Source organism: Cervus elaphus, chromosome 23, assembly GCF_910594005.1.
Source record: "Cervus elaphus chromosome 23, mCerEla1.1, whole genome shotgun sequence".
Classification (NCBI taxonomy): domain Eukaryota; kingdom Metazoa; phylum Chordata; class Mammalia; order Artiodactyla; family Cervidae; genus Cervus; species Cervus elaphus.
The window spans coordinates 31729523-31755212 of record NC_057837.1 but is presented as its reverse complement, the minus strand read 5'-3'; the positions used below and the strand labels follow the sequence as shown (position 1 = coordinate 31755212).

At 39.2% G+C, this 25690-nt stretch overlaps 1 protein-coding gene across 4 annotated transcripts in view; it reads left to right on the top strand.

The window, feature by feature from the left end:
• The window catches only part of CUBN (cubilin), a 279652-nt gene that overhangs the window by 182600 nt on the left and 71362 nt on the right, over positions 1-25690 (top strand). For all 4 annotated transcript variants that reach the window (XM_043882924.1, XM_043882921.1, XM_043882920.1 and 1 more), the window contains 12 exons: positions 1450-1655; positions 2559-2743; positions 4422-4614; positions 5710-5907; positions 11446-11592; positions 12986-13176; positions 13332-13515; positions 15459-15633; positions 17261-17439; positions 18587-18796; positions 19683-19823; positions 20862-21043. In XM_043882924.1, the coding sequence (XP_043738859.1) occupies positions 1450-1655; positions 2559-2743; positions 4422-4614; positions 5710-5907; positions 11446-11592; positions 12986-13176; positions 13332-13515; positions 15459-15633; positions 17261-17439; positions 18587-18796; positions 19683-19823; positions 20862-21043 (2191 nt within the window). The remainder of the gene's footprint in view (positions 1-1449; positions 1656-2558; positions 2744-4421; positions 4615-5709; positions 5908-11445; positions 11593-12985; positions 13177-13331; positions 13516-15458; positions 15634-17260; positions 17440-18586; positions 18797-19682; positions 19824-20861; positions 21044-25690) is intronic.

Genomic DNA, 25690 nt, shown 5'->3' with positions numbered 1-25690 from the left:
TTTGTGACCCCATGGACTGCAGCACACCAGGCCTCTCTGTCCATCACCAACTCCCAGAGTTTACTCAAACTCATGTCCATTGAGTCGGTGATGCCATACCCTGTCTCCATACACACTACATAATACTGCTTTCTGTTTTATTCTTTGCATAAGTGCAGTAATGCTTACTGATTTCGCTGAAATTGTACTAAATTTATAGATTGATTTTGGAAGAATCTTTCATATTAAATTTGGAATATCTCTTCATTTATTCAGTCTCCTTTTAGATCCTTCACTAAAAGTTTATATTTTTTCTATGAAAGTCTTACAGATATTTTGCTACATTTATTCCTAGGCATCTTGTTTTTTGTTGCTATTAAAAATTGCATCTATTTAAAAATTATGGATGTACCCTGACCACCTTACCTAAAATAACCTTCCTTACTTTTTCTTCCTAGAATTTATCACTGCCTCACAGTATTTCTATTTCTTTGTTTGTTATCTACTTCTCCTAGAACATAAGTTTCCCAAAGGAAGGACATTATTTTCTTCATTATCTTGTCCCAGTGTCCCGATATAATAGAGAGACAAGTATTTGTTGTGTGAATGTTGACTTAGGTACAGTTCCTAAATTTTTGTTTGCTGGTATAAGGAAACCATTTTAATTTTTGCCTATTATCTTATCCAGCAGCCGTTCTATTTTCTAGAATGTCAAAAATTTTGCGTCTTGTGTGCTTCTCTATCTTCAGTGCCTAGAAAAGGCACTTGGTGGATATTTATGAATAAGTGAGTGCTCTTAAATATTGATTGGTAGCACTTGCTTTCCAGTTCTTACAGCCATTCTGCCTTTCCCTGACTTACTGCCCTGAAGAACCCTTCCGTATATCATGCAATAAAGTGATGAGAGCAGGCTTTCCCATGTTATTTCTTATTTAAAAGAAATGTTTAAAAACTTTTAGCCCTAAGTATATTTAGAGGTGGGGGTAGCTCTCATCCAGTGAGAAAATTTCCCTCTATTTCTAATTTTCTAGAGTTTTTATGATGAATGGGTCTTCAGTTTTATCAAACACTTTTCTGCATTTGTGCAGAAAACACTGATTCTCCCTTTGTGTATTTTTGGATCTATTTTTCTCTTTTAATCTGTGTGTGTGTGTGTGTGTGTGTGTGACAAACTGTTCTAAGATCTTTTCATCTTAAACCATTGTGAGTTTAAACTACATAAAATTTACCTGATTAAAATTTACATATCTTACAGATTGATGGATTCATTTAGCTAATAGTCTATGTAAGATTTTTCATCTGCATTGTTAAGTGAGTAAAATAGATGTTTTGAGTTAGCTAAAAGACACTTGATTGAAGTTAAAGAAAAAAATTTGACAAGTGAACAGGTCAACTCAGCAAGTAACTGAGGAGAATCCCCAAATTTATTTGATCAATTTAACCCCTAATTTTTTTTTTTTTTCCAATCAGAGCCTTCCAGTTGGAGGAGTCTCAGGACTGCAGCAGAGATTTTGTGGAGGTCCGGGAAGGGAACGCCACTGGGCGCCTGGTGGGACGATACTGTGGAAATGCCCTCCCCCTCAATTATTCATCCACTGTCGGGCACATTCTGTGGATCAGATTTGTCTCCGATGGCTCCGGCAGTGGCATGGGCTTCCAGGCTGCATTTGCCAGCAGTGAGTTGGTTGTTTTAGTGATGGCTTCCAGAAGGTGTCCTACAAACTAGGAAAGATAGCAGGGGTTTCAGTGATGCATTAAAAACAACTTATTTATTGTCTCTGTGGAATTACCTTATAATGTATTAGAAAAACTAAATTATATATGAATGGCTGATAAGGAGCCAGGGAGAGCATTCTCAGTAGCTCTAATATTCTTTTCAAGCTCTAGTGTCCACCTAATTTTAAGTTAAACTTTTTTATGATAGTGTGTTAAAAGAGTTTTTTTTATTATTATATTTCGGTTTCAGTTTGGTATTCTTATGTCAAATGTGTTTCATTTGATGCTATAAACTCTATAGTCTTCTAATTAAAAACATTTAGTATTACTTTAGGATACTCCTAAGTGCTCAGATGTTTTAACAACAGGATATTTTTCGAATAAAATAAAGTATGAAATATTTTTATTTTCTAACTCAACTTTTTCATAATGAGTTATTCTACATGTGATTCAAAATGTCGGTTTCTCTTTTATAATTTTAAAACATATGTTTCATTCTTTTGTAAGACAAAATAAAATTATAAAAACCAAAATTATAGAACAGGGCTGGTAATGCCCCTTCCCTTGTCTCCACGTCCCCTGGGGTCTGGGAACCCATTTTACATGGGAAGCTATTGCTTGTTTTCACACTGAGGAGCCTTCCTGGGAGATGGAATTCCATTCACAATATCATCTCTTTTCCAAGGAATTAATAGATAGTAGAGAAACCACAAGGGAAGCAGTATTTCTTTCAGTGCTGAGAAAAGAAATTGCAGTCAATTAAAAGTCCATCCTTTTTAACACCCCCTTGCCTTTTGTTTCTTTCATTTGATTAAAAAGCTGTTCTAAGTAGGTCTAATTTACTACCCTGGTTTCCTTCCTAGTATTTGGCAATGATAACATTGTGGGAACTCATGGGAAAATTGCCTCTCCCTTGTGGCCTGGAAATTACCCCCACAACTCCAATTACCAGTGGATAGTGAATGTGGAAGAATCTCAGGTTATTCATGCCAGAATCTTGGAGATGGACATGGAGGGCACACTTAACTGCTATTATGACAAATTGAAGGTGAGTTTTTAAGAGCAATTGATGTTTATACATTTTGGTGAATTGCTTTTGGCAATGATAGATCCAAGTTATTGTCTATTCAAGCATTTGCAAATCATAGAGGATGGTCTACCCTACACAATGAATAACCCCACTAGGTTATCCAAACAATGGTAATTCTAGTATTATATTTGTTAGTTTTGATTCTGTAGCTAACTTTTTTCAGCATTATTGTAATTTTTCTGTTGAGCTTGTCTAAGCATGTATATTTATCTTATATCCTATTTTATATCCCATTACCCTGTTCATTCTTATGTTAGAGTGCTAAAAATTTGAACAATCATTTTAAAATAAGTATAAGTACTTATATTTAAGTATAAAAGTTGTGGTGATAATTGCCATTCAGACATTGGCTACTGTACCAATTCCCGAAGCACTATCAGATTACTTTTCATCCAGCTTTATTGAGATATACTTGACAAATAAATACTGTGTATATGTAAGATATACAATTGGGTCTTTTCATATATGTACACACTGTAAAATAATAATCACAATCAAGCTAGTTGATACATACATCGTATCAGTTACCATCTTCTTTATTATTGGTATGATGAGAACACATAAGATCTTCCCTGTTAGCAAATGTCAAGTGTTACAATGAACTGTTATTAGCTATAGTCACATTGCTCTACTTTACATCTTTAGAATTATTAATCTTGCACTACTGAAACTTTTACCCTTTGACCAGCTCCCTATCTCCCACTCACCCATCTCCTGGCAACCACACTCTATTCTCTGCTTCTATGGATTTGACTTTTTTACTATCAGATTCTTGAAGGCCAAGATGCCATCTTATTCATTTTAGGTCCACAATGCTTCACATAGGATCCAGTACTTGATAGATGCTCAGTGTGTTGGACATAATTATTAGATAATTTGAAATCTGAACTTATATTACAGCTTCAATTGAGAAATTTGTAATAACACTTAAAACAAATTTATTCAAATTATTTACAAGATGGAGGGAAGGAGGTAAAGTGTAATTGGATAGCATCTGTTCATGGGTGCAGAAAACTAAACGTGCTCAAGACTATGTACTTGGAAATTGTCACAAAGTACTAGGTAATCTAACATTTTGAACCAAATGAAAGAGATTTCTTGAGCTTTGAATATGCTGAACCCACGCAAGCTATGATTCTTCTGGTGTCGCCAATTCTGCTTCTTTACTTCTTTGGAGACAAACTCTGTTTCTTTACTTACCTGTGGACAGGTGAGCTCCTTCAGGACACCTGTCTACTTTCTCTCATGAAACTTTTCCTTTATCTTGTTACTTTTCCCCTTTCTTCCTAATTCCTCCCTTTGAGGCCCCAAAGCACATTCAGTAAGCACTGTTATGCAACTATCTTGGTTGCTACTTTTCTACTCACAAAGTTTACTGTAAACCATATAGTGAGCTACATCACATGGAGCATGTTTATTAATATAATTCTGCAGGAATGAGAAATAATTTTAAAACACATTTAATTGTTTGCAGTCATATTTTGTACTTCATTATACTTTCTTTTTAAACCTTATATGTAATGTTTGCTTATTTATGATAAAATTATAATAGGTTATCCTTTTGACTTTCTATTTATGAAGAAAATGGAGGTAATTCCCTAAGTTCAGTGCTTTGTTCTCTGTCTTTTCCATGCAGATTTACGATGGGGCTGGCATTCACTCCCGCCTGGTTGGAACCTACTGTGGTACCCAAACTGACTCTTTCAGCTCCACTGGAAGTTCTCTGACATTTCAGTTTTCTTCTGACTCTTCGATCTCAGGGAGAGGATTCCTTTTGGAGTGGTTTGCAATGAATGCCTCAGTTGGACCTTTACCTACCATTGCGACAGGTCTGTGTAGTAATAAATGGCATTCTTTATAGGGGCTGATATGTGTAGACGAATATCTCCAAGATTCCAACTAATCAAGGCCAAATACACAAATGAATAAGAATAATAATTGCAGTCTCAAAACCCTCCCTCTGTATGTTCATGTGTTCTTTTAATCTCATAAATACATAAAGATTACATGTTTATTCCAAAAAGTGCTGGTTTCCCATTATATTTTATTAATAATTAAGGGCTTAAAAAAACATTTATTTTAATTAATTTATTTATTTGGCTGCTCCAGGTCTTACTTGCAGCACATAGGATCGCCTATCTTTGTTGGTTGTGGCTTGTGGGATCTTTAGTGGTGGCATGTGAGATCTTTTTTTTTTTTTAGTTGGATATGTGAATCTAGTTCCCCTGACCAGGGATCGAACCCAGGTCCCCTGCACTAGTAGCTGAGTCTTAGCTGCTGGACCACCAGGGAAGTCCTGATAATCAAGAGCTTGATATCCGCAAGACATTACACTTAAAGTTTCTAGAGATCACTTTAGAGATCTCTGAAAGTTTGGTTTGCAAATACCATGCACACACACACAGTAGTTAAAGATCAACTGACAGAAGTATTTTCTTCTGTATTAAATATCCTTTATTTTTCCTCTGTTATTATAAGTGTGCCTTCAAAAATGCTTCTCGTGGTACTTAGCAGGTGATAAACTGTCATGTTTCAAGGTAAAGGTGGCCTAAATTGTAAGCTTGTATTTTATTTTCCTACTTTAAAGATATGTTAGATTCCCTCAGTAAGTTGTGTTTTGGGAGATGGTTAAGCAACTGAGCGACTACAATAGTATGGGCTTACTTCATGTTTGACAAATAATAGACACTCAATAACTGGGTAAAGTGGCAAAATGATGTTGAAAACAGAAGAATACAATGTGTTTTTCTTCAAAAAACTATGGAAATCACAGCTGTCTGAATCAGTGTAAAAATATTTATAAATTTCTTTGAGAAAATTGTTTCAATTTGGTTGTTTCAAGTATAGGATTGTGGTTTTAAAGTTAAAATGCTACCATCTTTTCTACCAGCGGTATTTCAAAGCTGTTGCTTTTCATTCTGCAGGTGCTTGTGGTGGGTTCCTGCAGACAGGAGAGGCTCCAGTCTTTCTTTACTCCCCAGGCTGGCCTGAAAGCTACAGTAATGGTGCCAACTGTATGTGGCTCATCCAAGCTCCAGATTCTACTGTGGAACTCAACATCCTTTCTCTGGACATTGAATCTCATAGCACATGCAGCTATGATAAACTTGTGATAAGAGATGGTGAGAAACATTTAAAAAGCAAAATAAAGCAAAAAACTACCAAGTTTCAACCCTGACACATACTTAGTTACATTCAGTTATAATCATGCTTGTTTACTACCTTCACCCAGTTTGTATGGAATCATGAGATACTAGAATTGGCTACATTTATGCAGAACACAGGCTTCCCTGGTGGCGCAGTGGTAGAGACTCAGCCTGCCAGTACAGGAGATGCAGGTTTGATCTCTGGTCCAGGAAGATGCCCTGGAGAAGCAAATGGCAACCCACTCCAGTATTCTTGCCTGAAGGATCCCATGGACAGAGGAGCCTGGTGGGCTACAGTCCATAGGGTCACAAAGAGTCAGACACAACTTAGCAACTAAACAACAACAATAACTACAGAACATAAGGAAAATATTAAATTGCCCATAGCAAGATAATTCCACACTACACACTTTGTCAGGGAGGGCATTAGGAAACATTGCATCTGGTTTAAGTAGGAAATTATGATCTGAGTTTCCAGGTTGTGCTGCTTTCTCATTTAAAGGCTATGGAAATCAACCCTGATATGTTATATCTATGGCTTTAAGATCCAAGTATGAAAAGTACTTATAATTTCAATGTATTCAGTTTTCCATGTCTACTGAATCTCTGGGTAGAATGGGTTGAAAAATGAAACTCACTCAGTTGTGTCAGATTCTTTGTGACCCCTTGGTCTATACAGTCCATGGAATTCTCCAGGACAGGATACTGCAGCAGGTAGCCTTTCCCTTCTTCCTAACCCAGGAATTGAACCTAGGTTTCCCGCATTGTCGGCAGATTCTTTACCAGCTGAGCTACCAGGGAAGCCCCCAGAATGGGTAGAATTCAGGGCTAATAGTTTTCATCTTTTCCTTGTAGTAATGCTAGACAGGGACTGCGAGGTGTGACTAATGCTTTAGTGCAAGATGTACAGAGTTGTAACTTCGCCATCTGCATGGAACAGAGAAGAGGGAGGCCATGTCCTCTTGTCAGCGTTTCTTATTGTTTGACCAGCAGCATCAGTATCACTTGGGAACTTGTTAGTGATACACATTCAGTGCTCCACCCCAGATCAACTAAACTAGAAACTCTCATATGGGTTCTAGATCTGTCTCCAGTTAAGGTCCATAGCAAGAAGAGATAAGAAAGCCTTCCTCAGCAATCAATGCAAAGAAATAGAGGAAAACAATAGAATAGGAAAGACTCGAGATCTCTTCAAGAAAATTAGAGATACCAAGGGAACATTTCATGCAAAGATGGGTTCAATAAAGGACAGAAATGGTATGGACCTAACAGAAGCAGAAGGTATTAAGAAGAAGTGGCAAGGATACACAGAAGACTGTACAAAAAAGATCTTCACGACCCAGATAATCATGATGGTGTGATCACTTCCCTAGAGCCAGACATCCTGGAATGTGAAGTCAAGTGGGCCTTAGGAAGCATCACTACAAACTAAGCTAGTGGAGGTGATGGAATTCCTGTTGAGCTATTTCAAATCCTGAAAGATGATGCTGTGAAAGTGCTGCACTCGCTATGTCAGCAAATTTGGAGAACTCAGCAGTGGCCACAGGACTGGAAAAGGTCAGTTTTCATTCCAATCCCAAAGAAAGGCAATGCCAAAGAATGCTCAAACTACCACACAATTGCCCTCATTTCACACGCTAGTAAAGTGATGCTTAAAATTCTCCAAGCCAGGCTTCAGCAATAATGTGAACCGTGAACTTCCAGATGTTCAAGCTGGTTTTAGAAAAGGCAGAGGAAGCAGAGATCAAATTGCCAACATCTGCTGGATCATCGAAAAAACAAGAGACTTCCAGAAAAACATCTATTTCTGCTTTATTGGCTATGCCAAAACCTTTGACTGCGTGCATCACAATAAACTGTGGAAAATTCTTCAAGAGATGGGAATACCAGAACACCTGACCTGCCTCTTTAGAAATCTGTATGCAGGTCAGGAAGCAACAGTTAGAACTGGACATGGAACAACAGACTGGTTCCAAATAGGAAAAGGAATACGTCAAGGCTGTATATTGTCACCCTGCTTATTTAACTTATATGCAGAGTACAAAATGAGAAACACTTGGCTGGAAGAAGCACAAGCTGGAATCAAGATTGCTGGGAGAAATATCAATAACCTCAAATATACAGATGACACCACCCTTATGGCAGAAAGCGAAGAAGAACTAAAAAGCCTCTTGATGAAAGTGAAAGAGGAGAGTGAAAAAGTTGGCTTAAAGATCAACATTCAGAAAACTAAGATCATGGCATCCGGTCCCATCACTTCATGGCAAATAGAAGGGGAAACAGTGGACACAGTGGCTGACTTTATTTTGGGGGGCTCCAAAATCACTGCAGATGGTGACTGCAGCCATGAAATTAAAAGACGCTTACTCCTTGGAAGGAAAGTTATGACCAATCTATATAGCATATTAAAAAGCAGAGACATTACTTTGCCAACAAAGGTCCATCTAGTCAAAGCTATGGTTTTTCCAGTGGTCATGTATGGGTGTGAGATTTGGACTATAAAGAAAGCTGAGCGCCAAAGAATTGATGCTTTTGAATTGTGGTGTTGGAGAAGACTCCTGAGAGTCCCTTGGACTGCAAGGGGATCCAGCCAGTCCATCCTATAGGAAATCAGTCCTGAATATTCATTGGAAGGACTGATGCTGAAGCTGAAACTCCAATACTTTGGCCACCTGATGCAAAGAGCTGACTCTTTGAAAAGACCCTGATGCTGGGGAAGATTGAAGATAGGAGGAGAAGGGGATGACAGAGGATGAGATGGTTGGATGGCGTCACCAACTCAATGGTCATGAGTTTGGGTAAACTTTGGGAGTTGGTGATGGACAGGGAGGCCTGGCGTGCTGCAGTCCATGGGCTCACAAAGAGTCAGACATGACTGAGTGATTGAATGAACTCAGCTGAGGTGCTCCCCTCTCCTGACCCTAGTCTCTGCCTCTAGATGATGGTCTCTACAGCTGGGGAGGCATTAGTCTGCATGACAGGTCTTGCAACCTTAGTGCCTGCCTAGACAGCAGGTGACATCTAGTGAAGTGTCAAACTGGAGAACAGCAACCTAGACAGCATACTAAAAAGCAGAGACGTTACTTTGCCTACAAAGGTCCATCTAGTCAAGGCTATGGTTTTTCCAGTAGTCGTGTATGGATGTGAGAGTTCAACTATAAAGAAAGCTGAGTGCCAAAGAATTGATGCTTTTGAACTGTGGTGTTGGAGAAGACTCTTGAGAGTCCCTTGGACTGCAAGGAGATCCAACCAGTCCATCCTAAAGGAGATCAGTCCTGGGTGTTCATTGGAAGGACTGATGCTGAAGCAGAAACTCCAATACTTGGCCACCTGATGCGAAGAACTGACTCATTTGAAAAGACCCTGGTGCTGGGAAAGATTGAGGGCAGGTGGAGAAGGGGACAACAGAGGATGAGATGGTTGGATGGCATCACTGACTCAATGGACATGGGTTTGGGTAGACTACAGCAGTTGGTGATGGACAGGGAGGCCTGGCGTGCTGTAGTTCATGGGGTCACAAAGAGTCAGACACGACTGATCAACTGAACTGAACTGAATTAGGAGTGCAGGCTCGTCATTATGGATTTTATTTCCCTAAAGATGCAAGAAGCATAGAATTTTCTATAAATTTCATAGTTATTAAATGTTGGCAATTAATGAAAAATGCTTCAGAGCATTTTTTTGGACCAAACAGACATGTTTGCTATTGGCCCACAGGTGTCTAATGTGCATTTTCATGTCTCCTTTATCCCCTCAACCGTAGGCCCCCTGCTAATTACAGTGAGGAAAAATCAAATGGCAGAGCATCTTTCCTTTCCTGCTGTAACAGGGTAGGAGCTGGGCAGTAGGTCAATCATATATGCCTGTTTACATGGTAAACCACAACTTTCTACCTTTTTTCTATCAACAGTCTCCTCTAAGCACATTGCCCAGAGGAAGTATCATCTTTCCTCCTTCTTTTATTCTTTCTTTAGAAAAGAAATGAAAATCAATAGACCCAACTCAATCTCACTGAAAGATAAAATATACACTTGTGAAATAAGTAACAACATATTATAAGCTTCAAAATTTTCTAATGCAGATAATTAGAAATTAAGTCAACAGATTTGGGCTGAAATATATAGCAAACTAGCATAATGAAGATAAAAATGCAAGCGGAGTTACAGATAAACTTCTGAATGATAAAATAATGCATAATTACCAGAAGTCAGAACTCCTCTAAAGAATGCCAGGTATTTATAGCTGTGCCACTACATTCTGAAACTTGTTTTCTAAACTGGCTAGTAATGAGTGAGTTTTAGGTTGTGGTCAATGTCAAAAAAGAAACACTTTGCTAGTTGAGTGAAAAGGTCAATTTCCTCATGTCTTATATTCTATTTCTATGTATCTTTTAAGTTTGAAATTCATTAATTCTGTGCCTTAGGGGAAAAAAAGCAATGTATTTTCCCAGTCAAGGCATCCAAGTCTGTTGTAATCCCCTTTGCTCCATTCAGGCTTTAACTGAAACAGCTGTTTTGATCAACATTTACAATTGAGAGAAGCCAAAGGGAAAAGGGCCATGGAGTGACCCAGCCCTCACTGGTGTTTCTGGAGTGCACACTTGCTGACACTAGCTTTTTTTCATCTTCTGCACATGGACAGAAGTGTGTTCTTTTAATGGCAGAACAAACAATGAGCAACCAAGAAATGAAAAGGAAAAAGAAAAACCCTCTGAAGGTGGAGGCACAACTGTGGGCAAATGACCTTATAACACTAGCATTGATCTGCAGATGAAGAACCAAACGCTTTGTTTTTTTTGGATACTTGACCTTCAGCAGTCAGAATAGCTTAGTTTAGTGTCTGATGCACACATCAGCCCTGGTCCTCAATTACTTTCCAGTCCCACATCCTCTTGTTTTGAGTTTTAGTTCCAGGAGGAGCTGTCAACCAGTGTTTGAAAAGGCAGTGGAACTGGCAAAAAAAAGTCATTATTAAATAGTGTAAAGAAAAAGGCAGACAGCCCCACTACAAACCAGAATGATGTAACCCCTGGAGTATACCTGTATCTGATAATCTCGTTGTCTCCTAGGAATGGGGGTGTTTTGAGAATAATGTATGAGGTGCTTCTGCTGGGTTGCACTGGTGGTGGAGCTGACTCTTTAAAAAATGTTTCATTGGAGTACAGTTGATTTACAATGTTGTATTAGTTTCAGGTGTATAGTAAAGTGAATCAGTTATCCATATACGTATATTCACTCTTTTTAAGATTCTTTCCCCATGTAGGTAATTACAGAGTATTGAGTAGAATTCCCTTTGCTATGTATTAATAGTAGATTTTTATTGGTTATCTGTTTAATATATAGTAGTGTATATCTGTTAATCCCAATCTCCCAATTTATTCCTCTCCACTCCCCTATGGTAACCATAAATTTGTTTCCTACATCTGTTTCTCTCTTTCTGTTTTGTAAATAAGTTGTGGAGATGACTCATAAGTCAGCATGTTTTCACACTGACATTTCCTTTCCTTGGTCATAGGAGACAACAGCATGGCCCAGGAGCTAGCCGTTCTCTGTGGCAGAGAGGTCCCTGGACCCATCCGGTCAACTGGAGAGTACCTGGTGATCCACTTCACCTCGGACTTCAGTGTAACTGGGGCAGGCTTTAACGCGTCCTTCCACAAGAGTAATATATTCTCTTTATTTGTTCTAATTCGTTTCATCTCACCTTGCCTGTCTCTTGCTGTCTCTCTAACATACTCTGCTTGTTTTTCAATGCCAAGACACAGATTATAAATCAGAGTGCACAAGTCTCTGCCTAGCCTCTGGGGAAGAGGGCTTATCCTGATGTCATGTACTAAGTCCTGATCAAAAAACAAACAAACAAAGTGGTCACATTGTACAGAAGGATCCTTCACCTTCAGTTTTCTGGGTGGGGCATCTTCTCTCCATAAAAAGTCTAAGAGTAAGATATCTAAAACAATATTTCAGCCCAGGTGATGGTTGGAACCAGAAGACAGTGCATATCCATAACACAGCAGAGGAGCAATAAGTCAGAGTTATCCTCAGTCTAAGAAATAACCAGTCAAAGTAATATAGGAGAAATCATTGTAAATCCCTTGGTTGAAATGATTCATTTAAAGGTTGGCAGGAAGAGTTTGCTGCTCTTGAAATATGAATTTGGTGAGTCCAAGAAGATGCACAGGAAATGGGAGGCTGTCATGTGGAGTATGATCAGGAATTTGAACACTTGACAAAATGTGAATTCCAACCATCATTTTCAACCCAAACTGGATTAAAGAAGTAGCCTACAGAAAGTATAGTATCTGAAGACCCCCATATTTGTAACTGAAAAATATAATTTTTAAAGTAGATTATCAATCTAGACATTAAACATGAATATTTTCCCCACTATTTTGTATGGTTATTAGAGAGTAGGGAGCAATTGAAAATAAATGATCACCCTTACAGTCAAGGGGGGCTGGCTGTGGAATGGTTTAAAACAATGGGCTTTGGAATTAGATGGACCTAAGATAAATTTCCACTGCTGCATTTTAACTAGTGGTGTGAGCCCTCTGCACTCACACACTGATGCTCCAGTGGGTCCCTGATAGCTGGCAGATGACTGACTTCACTTAGGATGTTGAGCTCCCATTTCTGTCAGATCTCTGCTCAGGTATAACCACAGTTACATGGCCTTCTCTAACTGCTCCAGACAATATAATTCCATTTTCCCATTCCCAATTCATCTTTCTTTGTAAACTTATCACCACCTCACGTGCTACATATGTGTTTGCTGGGTGTCTGACTTGCCTATAAAGCGTCATGAAAGTTAAGGGATTTGTCTCTCCTGCTGACTTCTACATCCCTATCTTACTAACAAAAGCGCAGTGAGGACCCAGGAGCATGTGCTGCATCCGTGCTTGTTGTGCTCATTGTTTCCAGCATTTTGGTCCCAAGTGAGTTTCAAATCACATTTCTATTGCCTACACTTTGAAAATTCTCAGGACAAACAGGAAAAGCATCGAAGTCCAGTTTCGCGTGTTATCTAAATGCAATCTTTGTTTCTTCTTGGCAAGGTTGTGGAGGATACTTGCACGCAGACCGGGGGATTATCACATCACCCAGATACCCTGAGACCTACACACCCGATCTCAACTGCTCTTGGCACGTCCAGGTCCAGAGTGGCTTGACCATTGCTGTCCACTTCGAACAGCCCTTCCAGATTCCAAACAGAGACTCCTCTTGCAACCAGGGGGATTACTTGGTGGTAGGTCTTTTTTGCTACTTTTTCTGATTACTTCTTCTACACACTTCATAACAAAATGATGCTATTTTTCCTTTTGGGCTATAAGTTGATAAAACCTGTATACCTTGTCTTCATCAGTATGAAGGTAATTGTGCAATTTTGATTTGTCTTTTCAGCTCAAAAATGGACCTGATCTTTCTTCTCCACCCTTGGGTCCCCATGGAGGAAATGGTCGTTTTTGTGGCAGTCACCCTTCGTCCACTCTGTTCACTTCGGATAATCAAATGTTTGTTCAGTTTATTTCTGATAATAGTAATGAAGGGCAAGGATTTAAGATCACATACGAGGCAAAGAGTTTGGGTAAGTATTTTCACTGAGAATTTTGTCTATACTTTTCCTGCAATTGCTTGATCTTCCTTGTTTAGATAGATTTGAGGAAAAAATATATAGTTTTTTTTTCTGAACTAAGAATAATGATGTTATTAAGAATAGCTACCTATTATCAAGCACTTACTTTGTGCTGGATACATTGCTACCTCATCATGACTACATCTTTTCATTGTTCCCATTCTCTAGATAAGTAAGATGAGGCTTAGATTGTGCAAGACAATGAACGAAGTGAACTTCTACATGAGTATAAATTGAGCTGATCTTAGTGATCCCTGAAATTCCCCATACTTTTCCATTGTAAAATGTCTAATTATAAGTTATATTTGGTTGCATAAACCTTGTAAGAATGATAATTACATTGTTTTGTAATCATTTCTATGCTTCTTTTTAGATGAATGTATAATCCTTTGATTCTATTATTACCCATCTAATTATATAGTGTAGTAATGATCTTGACTTAATTACACTTGATTGTAATTCTATTTAATTCTGCTGTAATGATTTGATTTTTGTGACATTTGCTTTAGATAACATTTAATTGAATAAATAAGTAAACAAGCTTCAAAAAAGAAAGGGAGCAGTGTCAGTAGGGAGTGAGTCTTTGGTCCCTTAAAATGAGATAAATCTAATTTTGGTTTAATCCTATGTATGACCTCAGTCTCAGATTCCTGGATATATTTCAAAATATATATTCATCTAAATAAAGCCATATGTTTTATGACACATTCTCCAAAATATGAGAACTTAAAACATCAGCATAATTTCCTACTCTAAGGAAATGGGGAGAGGAGAGGAAATAAATGTCCACCAGCTGACATAGAAAATCATCTCATCCCTCCAGCAGGTTCCATGACCACCAGGAACATCCTTTCCTCTCTTCCCAGCACACATAACGCTGGTGCTTGGAGGGAGCATTTAACAACACAGCTTTGTGACACCGGCAGCACCACCTTCTAGGCAGCGAGTTTCTTGTCCCTCACTGTCTCCATGCTCAGCTTTGGTGCTGAGTTGTGAATGGTCAGGATTTCACATGGCCCTGAGACTTTACAGAGTCCTAGTGCCTCGTGTTTAGTAAGTAGACCCAGAACTCTGCTTTTCCAACTTTACCCAGGTAGACTGTCTTGAATTATACTTTCAAAGTCAATATTTAGTGGGAATTCATATACACTAAGGGTCTATTTGCAAACACTATAATTCTATCATTGCTTTGTGGGTCCTCTATTCATGAAAGAATGGTTATCATCATTGGTTATCACCACTTCCCCATCTTTCTGCCTTAATCTTAAAAGTCTTTTAAGTCTTTTAAGATTTCAAAACTGGTTGCAATATGATCACTCTTGTTGATCTCAGTTTTCTGATTCAAGCATCTCCCCCAACTATAGTCAGCTCTACTTCCCTAGCTGTCTTTCCACCACACCTACTTCTTGGCCACTCCTGTTTCTCAGCTTTTAACACGTTACTCAGTGAACAACTTTTGGCATCAAATTAGCCTCATTCTACCCCATCATCCTCCCAAGAACATCCTTCTATATGGTCAATGAGATTTCTGTGTCCCTGTGCTTGATGCTTTCTTTGTCACTGGATTAATTGATATTTTAATTTATTAATTGAACATTTACAAAGGGTTTCACACCGTGCAAACCACCAAACCATTGCATAATTGATTGGCTTTAAGGAGGAGTGAAATTTCTGCTGAGAATATATGGTTTAGCAAATTAAAAAATGGCACATGTGGTAGCTCCCTTGATAGCAAATTCAGAATGTATTTGCTTAAAAAGAAAAGGAGGATCATTCCAGATGAAAGGAAATTGAGATTGGAAATACAGATAAAGAGACTTTTAAAAATGAATGTGGCCATTGCCTGCATCCTCTTTCTCCAGACTGTACACTGATTTCCCTGTATTTCCTGACAGCCTGTGGGGGCAATATTTACATCCATAATGCTGATTCTACTGGATACGTAACCTCCCCCAACCATCCTGACCATTATCCCCAGCACGCTGACTGTATTTGGCTTATAGCTGCTCCTCCCGGGAAACTCATACGACTGCAGTTTGAAGGCCAGTTCAGTATCGAAGTAACACCCAAGTAGGTCGCCTCTGTTTAATTTTCCTGCTATCCAGAGTTGGTATTTATTTTTAGCTGTCACGTTTGAGAACAGTTTTCTACTGCTTTTTTGTCTTTTCTAAAAGTTTTTATGGAAATGTAGTTCATTTACAATATTGTGTTAGTTTCAAGCATACAGCAAAGTGATTCAGTTATATATATATATATATATACGTTTTTTTTTACATTCTCTCATGATAGGTTATTATGTGATATTGAAAATAGTTGCCTGTGCTATACAGTAGGTTCTTGTACAGTAGGTTCATCTACTTTTCTCAGCAGCATTTACTGCTAAGGAAATCTAGGGATGGGGAAGGGAAATGTTAACACCTCAAGCTGAAAACCTCGCCTGCCCGTCACCCTCCCATCAGCTGAGCAGATGATGTAAACAGATACCATCCCTCCTGACCCTGTGCACATCCTCCAAGAGACTCGGAGGACGGCTGTCTGAGATTTATGTCATCTCTTCTTCCTCCCACAGGAAAAATAGAGTGTCTCTGGTAGACAAGTATTTATTTGCCCAGCCTCACACTCGGTGTCATAAATGATAAAATGCCTCTTTAACAAATGGAAATTTGTGACACCAGGGGTCACTAGGGTTAGAAACAGGACTGGAAACAAGGACAGTCCAATTTCTCAATCTCTTGTTTAATAAGAATCATTAAAGATTACAAACCAGAGAGTTTATGTCTTACTATGTTGAACACAAAGAGATTGAAAAAAGCTCTGTATTTTTCTCTTAGTTTAACAAAAGCATGTATACACTTGTATGCATGCATGTGTGGTGCAAAGCTTAGGTATGAGAGCTTTTCTTTACCATTTCTGGACTCTTGATATAATGCCACTGTCCCCTCACTGAGCATTATTTGGCTGGTTGACTTTCTCAAGAAAGATTGGGTAAATACCTGTCCTCTTTTATGGACACAGAATTCTGGCTGAGATTCTCCATAAGCTCCTTTTACAGAGCTGTCAACAAGAGTTCATCTTTGTCTCATGAAACATGTCATAACATCATGTGAAATAAAATACTTGGGTTCTGAAACTCCTAGGGGTTGATTTTGGAGCTTCCCTGCTGGCTCAGTGGTAAAGAATCTGCCTGCCAATGCAGGAGACGTAGGTTCGATCCCTGGGTTGGTAAGATCCCCTGGAGAAGGAAATGGCAACCCACTCTAGTATTTTTGCCTGGGAAACCCCATGGATAGAGGAGCCTGGCAGGGTACAGTCCATGGAGTGGCAGAATTGAACATGACTGAGTGACTAAACAAATAAATATACAACAAGGGGTTGATTTGAGAATGGCTTTTACGTTTCTAGGACTAACAGAATGTGGAAGGTGAGTAAATATAAAACCTTCAGTGTGGTAAATATAAAACCCGTCTTTTTGAGCTCCAAACTGGAGTGTGTTATGTCTCAGAAAGATATTACACAGCATTTTGAAGTGACACGCCACTTAATATAGACTCTGTTGTAGTGTCTATGCTGTGATGTGTACCTGTTGCTACAGAAATAATGATTTCATTATGCCCTTGGAGAAAGTGAAGTCTTTACAATCAAAATATGTCAAAGCCATTGACTTTACAAATTAAACAGAATCTTCTTTCCACTTTAGCTGTACGTCCAGTTACCTTGAGTTGCGAGATGGAGCTGATTCAAATGCACCAATACTTTCCAAGTTTTGTGGGACATCTCTGCCCATCAGTCAGTTGTCCTCAGGAGAGGTGATGTATTTGAGATTCCGGTCTGACAACAGCCCCACTCATGTGGGATTCAAAGCCAAGTATTCTGTAGGTAATGACATTTTTCTATTCAATAAGAAAGTCGTGACAGAATGATTGCATTAAAACTTTTTAAAAAATGCCATTTTTAAAGAAGTCTATCTGCCTAATTTTAACAGTTATTTTAATGATATAAGTAAGGAATGTGAATGTTTAAAACCACAAAGTCATTTATCAATTTTAATTTTTACTTTAATTTCCATCTTAAAACACTTTTTTGTATACTTGAATATTTTTATTTTTCTCTTAATTTTTACATATTCAGTTAAATTCTTGTTTCTTCCTCTTTTTGTCATAAAATATGTGTAATATTACTTTAGATAGTAAAACTGTTTAGCAGTCAGATGGCTAGTTTTTAAAACCATGACTTTGACCTCCTCAACATTAATGGATAATTCGAGATGTTTTTCCCCTAAATCTCTAGCACCAAGTCATTCACTCAGTGTTTTGATTTCTTTCCTTTAAAAGATAAATAATAAATATTCATTCTGAAGATTCACTACAAGATGGTCACAGTTACATAGAATTTAGTATCTAATGGGTCTGAACACAAACCAAACATATTTGATACACTCAAAACTCAAGAAGCCTGGTTGTAACAATATTTAACCTATACCATAGGTCTTTTATAGCCTGAGGAAAATTGCATATAATTCAGTCTCTCACATCCAGCTGATAAGAAATAATAGGATAATAATTTTCAAGGCCCTGAGGTACCCATCTCTGCAGTAGCACGTTTATTTGATAAACTAGAAATCACAGGCATAACTAATCAACCACAGCATCATTTCTAGTTGAGCTTAAACTCAGAATCACCAACCCAGGCTGCTAGGCAGCTCTTATCAATCTACCAGTTAGTTCTGGAAAGAAACGTGCTTGCAATTAGTAGCTCTTACACACTGTCCTGAGAGAATTCGTGAGACATCACAGGATATGCCATTCAGCAGTCTTTCCATCTTCCCTTTCCCATTATTAGATTGGACTCATGGTATCATTTCTCTGTACATCAATAGCAGATTTCATACAATAAGGGAAGCACAAACTGAACATTTCCACCATTTTTAAAACTTCAGTTTATATTCACTTGGCACCGAAAAGCTTTTCAATGTGCTGGTTAAATTTCAAAGAAACTGTAATAGCATATTGCTCTTTTTCTGCAGCCCCATGTGGGGGAACAGTGACAGGGCAAAGCGGTGTCATTGAGAGCAACGGATACCCAACACAGCCATACACAGACGACTTATTCTGTGAGTGGCGTCTCCGGGGACCCATGGGACACTATCTCACCATCCACTTTGAAGACTTTAACCTTCAGAATTCATCTGGTTGTGAACGAGACTTTGTGGAAATCTGGGAAAACCATACATCTGGTCAGTGAAATATGTCTGCTATCTTTTGGGAGGTGTCTATTTTCACTTGTTACTCATTCAGCCTCTGAAATACCCTCATTTCCAAGAAAGGCAAGAGTTTGTTTCTTGCGAAGAAGTGCAGATCAGTTAGCTATGGACCGTTCAGCATTTCTCTTCCTCATTCCTTACCCAAGAAAAAGTGGTGTCCAAAGCCCAGGGGTCATTGTAGAGCTTATCCTGGGACCACATTGAGAGAGCACTGTGTGGGAAGGCACCCTCTTCCAGGGGACCTTCCAGGGCCACAGCTAGATATTTGAGGGACATCCTATAAGGGAAGGAGAGGAAAGGATAATATACTGGGACTTCCCTGGTGGTCCAGTGTTTAAGAATTCGCCTTGCAATGCAGAGGACATGAGTTTGACCCCTGGTCAGGAAATTAAGATCCCACATGCCACGGAGAACTAAACCTGTATGTCACAACTACTAAGCCTGCACATTATGGAGTGGAACTAGAGAAGCCTGTGTACCATAATGAAGACCCAGCACAGCCAAAAAAATTTTTTTTTAATTTAAAAAAAGGGTGATACACCGTGGAAATGATATGAGATGGATGCTTCCCACTCTGTCTCCTTGGACCATTTCACAACCAACTGAGCCAACTTTCCTTGTTGTGCTGATGCTCTTGGTTCTACCTGGTTGCTGTTTTTGTCACTCATCTTCATGTATTTGCATATATCAATTTGTATTCATGTTTGACCTACTTCTCTTGCCAGAGGTCACCGTTTCTTCCTGGGCAGGGTCTTATCTATGATTATTTTCTTCGGGAATGCCAAATATCTCAAGTAGAGGTTAAGTGAAATCAACCCCCTGGACTTATACATGCTTCATACTTATTTCACTCTCACAGGTACCTTATTGGGCAGATACTGTGGAAGCAGCATTCCCAAGAGCGTAGACACTTCCAGCAACGTTGCTTTGGTCAGGTTTGTCACAGACGACTCTCTCTCTGCCTCAGGATTCAGACTACGGTTTGACTCCAGCTTGGAAGGTAAGTTTGTTGATTCATTAAAAAAATACACACACACACACATATATATATATATCATATTACACATATATAAATAATGGGTTGGTAAAAAAGTTCATTTGTGTTTTTCTGTAAGCCGTTATGGGAAAAATGAATGAATTTTTTTTGCCAATCCAGTAATATGTATTAATAAATACATATTAATATATTTCTGAGCAGCTATACTGAATAGACACTCTACTTAGACACTGGTGTTAAATAAGCTGGACAAGACACCATGGCCCATGTCTCCTTGAACCTCAGTAGTCTAGTGGGAGGTAGACAGTAATCAGATAGTCACACCAATAAATGAAAAGTCACAAATGCAATCAGTGCTACAAAGAAAAGGATCTAATGCTGAGACGGTGTGAGGAGACAAGAGCCTTCACCACATCTCATCTGAAGAAGGCCAGTCCCTTATTGCTCCAATCATTTAGGATTTGTGTTCCAAGCACCCTGACAAGCTCAGGTGAAATAAAGACCTTGTTGTGAAAACACTGGATGATCATCTAAGCCTTCTGCTTTCAGACTCTGATGGTTACTCTGCTTACTGGTATCTCATAGTTCTTCAGTCAGGATGACAAACGGCTGCCAGTGAACTATCAATATGATCCATGGAAAGCAAATGAAAGTGTTAGTCGCTCAGTTGTGTCCAACTCTTTGCGACCCCATGGACTGTAGCCCACCAGGCTCCTCTGTCCATGGAAGTCTCCAGGCAAGAATACTGGAGTGGGTTGCCATTCCCTTCTCCAGGGGATCTTCCCGACCCAGGGATTGAACCCAGGTCTCCCGCATTGCAGGCAGGTTCTTTACCAGATGAGCTACCAGGGAGGCCCTATGATCCATGGAAGCAGAGATTAAGTATTAAATATCAGAAAGAGTCCTTGCATACTTACAGTGATAAATAAGAGCAATAATTTTGTCCAGTGGGGCAATAAAAAAAAAATGCTTTACTTTTGAGAACATTCCTTACAGGATCAGATTGGAAGTTTTCTTGTTTTTGTTTTGTTTTCCCTTCAGCGTGTGGTGGGGATCTCCAGGCCCCTTCTGGAACATTCACTTCTCCCAACTACCGGAACCCTAACCCTCATGGCTGGATGTGTGAGTGGAGAATCACCGTGCAGGAAGGGAGGCAGGTCACCCTCACCTTTAACAGCCTGAGGCTGGAAGCCCATCCATTCTGCAGCAGTGAGCATGTGACAGTAAGTGTCCCCTGCAGCCAGAGATGTTATAGTCCATTGTTTAAGGAGCTTATTGACCCATAAATCACAGTCAGAAAACTAGGTCAGGAATATTCCCCTGCGTGCAACTGTATCTCACACAAATTCTAAGTGTTTTAGATAAAACAAAGTCACAATAAATGTTGGCCAAAATATTTGTAAAAGCTGTTTTAGGATACAGTTATCTCAGCCTACATCAGGGTCATGGGCAGGATAAATTTTAAAGAAAATGATCACTACATGTGGAAAACCTGCGTAAACAGAAAAGTTGAGCCTTTGGGTAGCAAATAACTAACTGGGACTAGAGTGACAGAACAAGCCACCACCAAAAGTTTTAAGCAGATGGGTGGTGTTGCCTAATTATTGTTTGCTGGCAGATGTCCTGAGGTTGCCAAGCTCAGCTTTGAGATTAAGAAAGCAAGTTAAATCCCTCAGTGTGAACTGTGAGACGACACATATATGCATACATACTATATTAACTATAGCTGAATATTAGTATATTTCTCTACCCAACTTTCCCTTTCTCCTGTCTTCGTTATCTCACTAAATAACTGTTCCAGACTTGTGGTTGCTCAGGCCCAAAGCCTTGATGTGTTTTGGAGTCCTTTCTCTCTCACTTTATACTGCATCCATAAGCAAGTCTTGTTGGCTGTATCTTTATAAAAAATCCAGAAACTAACTACTTCTCCTTATATCCACAACCACCACCACCACTACTCATTCAGATTTATTTCAATAACTTCCATTTGGTCTCTCTACTTCCACCCTTGTCTCTCTGCAGCTCAACACAGCAGCCAGTGTGATGAGTTTAAACCTAAATCAGGCCATGTTGCTTTCCTTGACAATCTTCTAATGACCTCTTATCTCACTTGGGGGGAAATCCGAAATCTTCACAATGGCCCAACTGGCTGTACGTCATATGCTGCCCCTTCGTTCTCTTATCCATGTTCTTATTTCAAATTCCCCTCCTCTCCAGCCACCCTGGCCTTCTTTCTGTTCCTTGATTTGGGCTAAGATATCCGTGTGACCACTTCCCATGCACTGTTGCCTCTGTCTGGAATGCTCCTTCTCGCTTGTTCATGCCCTTAATCCATTCTGGGGTCTGCTCAGATGACTAAATCTGAGAAGCCTTCCCTAAGTACCTTCATTAAATAGACCCCACCCCACTCTGGCCTGGTCCTTTTCTTGCATTACTGGTTTCACAGCACTTCACAACAGCTCACAGTCCATGTATTTATTTGTTTGTATATTGTCTGCTGCCCAGACTAGAATGTAAGCTCCGCTCACAAGGACGCGCACTTGGCTTCGTTCCCTGATAAATCCCCAGTGACTCACTCATAACAAACACAGCAATTGTTGAATCGATCAATAGTTGAAGGACTGTCACTATCCTTTTTAAAAATAGCCACCTTTGTTTTCATTTCATTGTCTCCTACTGGATAGTGAATTTCAAAAATATGAAACATCTCTGTATGTTACTCTGTTTGTATTGCCCTAAAATAATCATATTCAAACTTCAGATTTTGCTTCTTAGATCTAATATCTGAAGGACCAAAATGTTGTCTTCTGTCAAATATTGAGAATTACGGAGCCCAGTGTGATTTCTCTTATTTGAAAGCCAGGAAATTTTGGACCAAGCTTGCTTATTTTGAAGGAACATTTTTCCTCTTGTTGAACGAATAATACAGAAACAAGAATGAAGTAGAAAAAAATCAAATCACTCTCACTATACCATATTTTGAAGCATTTTCTTATCTTTTCTTGGCAATGCATAATACTATGTAGTTGAATTTAGGTGACAGAAATTCATTTCTGTACTAATTTTCATCAATTTTTTTCTCAATATAAATACAATGAATGCTATTGAATCATTTTTGTAGAGCTGAGAAAATAAAAAACAGAAAAATACTTGGAATCCCACACAACCATTACTAAAATTTTGAGGTTTATGCTAAAAGTCTTTTTTCCTTTGAGATCATATTGAAACATAATCATTAGAAATCTTACCAGCAGAGTATTCACATGCCCTACAGGAAAGATAGTAAGAAAAGTCATAGTTTCAAAACTCAAATAATAAAATAAAATTTACAGCATCAACCACAAATTTTGAATCATGTCCTGCTTGTCATTTCCCCATCTCTGAATCATAAATGCCAAAGGCACCCTTTTCTACTCATTCAGCTACATCTTTTGATAATTATGTCATTATTTCAAAATAATATTCCTATGTGGCTGCTACTTTTTTTTTTTTTTTGTCTTAGACATTATCCACATTCAACTGTGGAAGATGAGGATTTAACTGTCTTCAAAAACCACCCCAGGATCACCACAAATGCACATGGGGGTACTCGCAATTCAGTTACCGCCCCCAACTACCTCCCCAAATACTCCTGTCACAGATTTTGTTTAAATTGTTACTCAGGGGTTACATGAATATTGCTATGAAAACATCACTCCCACTTAAATGAAGTATTGTACTCTGGTAGCATTTGCTTTTGATTTTCCACCGGTTTTACATTTTCATGGTTTTGTGTGTGTGTGTGTGTGTGTGTGTTATTTTCTATGTTCAGTTTAGTTGCTCAGTCGAGTCTGACTCTTTGTGACCCCATGGACTGCAGCACGCCAAGCCTCCCTGTCCATCACCAACTCCCAGAACCTACTCAAACTCATATCCATCACGTCGGTGATGCCATCCAACCACCTCATCCTCTGTTGTCCCTTCTCCTCCCGCCTTCAGTCTTTCCCAGCATCAGGGTTTTTTCCACTGAGTCAGTTCTTCGCATCAAGTAGCCAAAGTATTGGAGTTTCAGCTTCAGCATCAGTCCTTCCAATGAATATTCAGGACGGATTTCCTTTAGTATGGACTGGTTGGATATCCTTGCAGTCCAAGGGACTTTCAAGAGTCTTCTCCAACACCACGGTTCAAAAACATCAGTTCTTCGGCACCTAGCTTTCTTTATAGTCCAACTCTCACATCCATACATGACTACTGGAAAAACCAGAGCTTTGACTAGACGGACCTTTGTTGGCAAAGTAACGTCTCTGCTTTTTAATATGCTGTCTAGGTAGGTCATAGCTTTTCTTCCAAGGAGTAAGCGTCTTTTAATTTCATGGCTGCAGTCACCATCTGCAGTGATTTTGGAGCCAAAGAAAATAAAGTCAGCCACTATTTCCACTGTTTCCGCATCTATTTGCCGTGAAGTGATGGGACCGGATGCCATGATCTTAATTTTCTGAATGTTGATCTTTAAGCCAACTTTTTCACTCTCCTCTTTCACTTTCATCAAGGCTGGTGTCATCTGCATATCTGAGGTTATTGATATTTCTCCCGGCAATCTTGATTCCAGCCTGTGCTTCATCCAGCCTGGCATTTCACATAACGTACTCTGGATATAAGTTAAATAAGCAGGGTGACAGTATACAGCATTGACATACTCCTTTGGAACCAGTCTGCAGTTCCATGTCCAGTTCTAACTATTGCTTCTTGACCTGCATACAGATTTCTCAGGTCAGGTGGTCTGGTATTCCCATCTCTTTAAGAATTTTCCACAGTTTGTTGTGATCCACATAGTCAAAGGCTTTTTAGTCACTAATTCTTCCACACGTTCCACACTCCAGGTGTACATCCCCACCTTATATGATAAAACACTTCCATCGGTTCCATTCATTTTCCTTAGAAAGATCTTCCTTGAGCCTTTGCCCATCAGCTGCAAGTCTGATTCCTACTGCCATACCCAGATTTCCCTTCATCTTCATATTTGCAAGTTCCTTCATCCATCTCCTGGACTTTATGATACCTGGCTTTATGATATGAGTGTTTCCCATTCTTGGTTAATTTCCTCTTTGAGGTAAGGCACATGCACTCGTGGCTCTCTAAGGACACAGGCATGGGTGACAAAGTTTTTGAGTACATGTATACCTATAATTATCTTTATTCTATCCTTATTCTTTGGGCTGTATTATGTATGTCAAATATGTTAATCATAATTTTGAGACTTTTTATTGCTTTTTTGGGAGTCAGTCTCCTTCAAGTCCCTCTCTCCCATTATATTGGTCTCTGGTTTTTACATTGGATGTTTCCCTAAATGTCTACTGACCCTTGACTCTTCATTCCTATTTAAGTATTAAGTGCTAAAAGGCGATGGGAAGCTGTCTGCGTGTGACTGGAGCCATCAACTTGTGGGCTTCACCGGGGTCGGGGTGGGGCGGGGAGGAGGCGGGGGAGGGTGACCGAGGGGGTATGGGACCGTTAAATCAGGGAAACCACAAATATCATATTATAGGTCTTCCCCACCCCCTCACCCCTGAGGTTAAAGCATCAAAGAATCATTTTCAGAATAAATTTCTGAATCTTTAATACAATGTCCACATTCCTTTCTTTGAAATACATTTTTATGAGTTCCATGCTTGTGTTGTTTCCTCTTCATTCTGCTCCAAGCAACAGGATGTGGCTTGTTTTCTATTTATCCTTTATTTGTTGAGAACTTGACTGAAAGAAAGAAAGGAAGCGAGGAAGGAAGGAAGGAGGTAGGGACTCTTCCTGAGATCTACGGGTTGCTCAAGGGTGGCTTTGAGCAAGCCACTTCCAGACCAGTACTTCATGCAGTGATCTAAGCATACCGTTCCTTC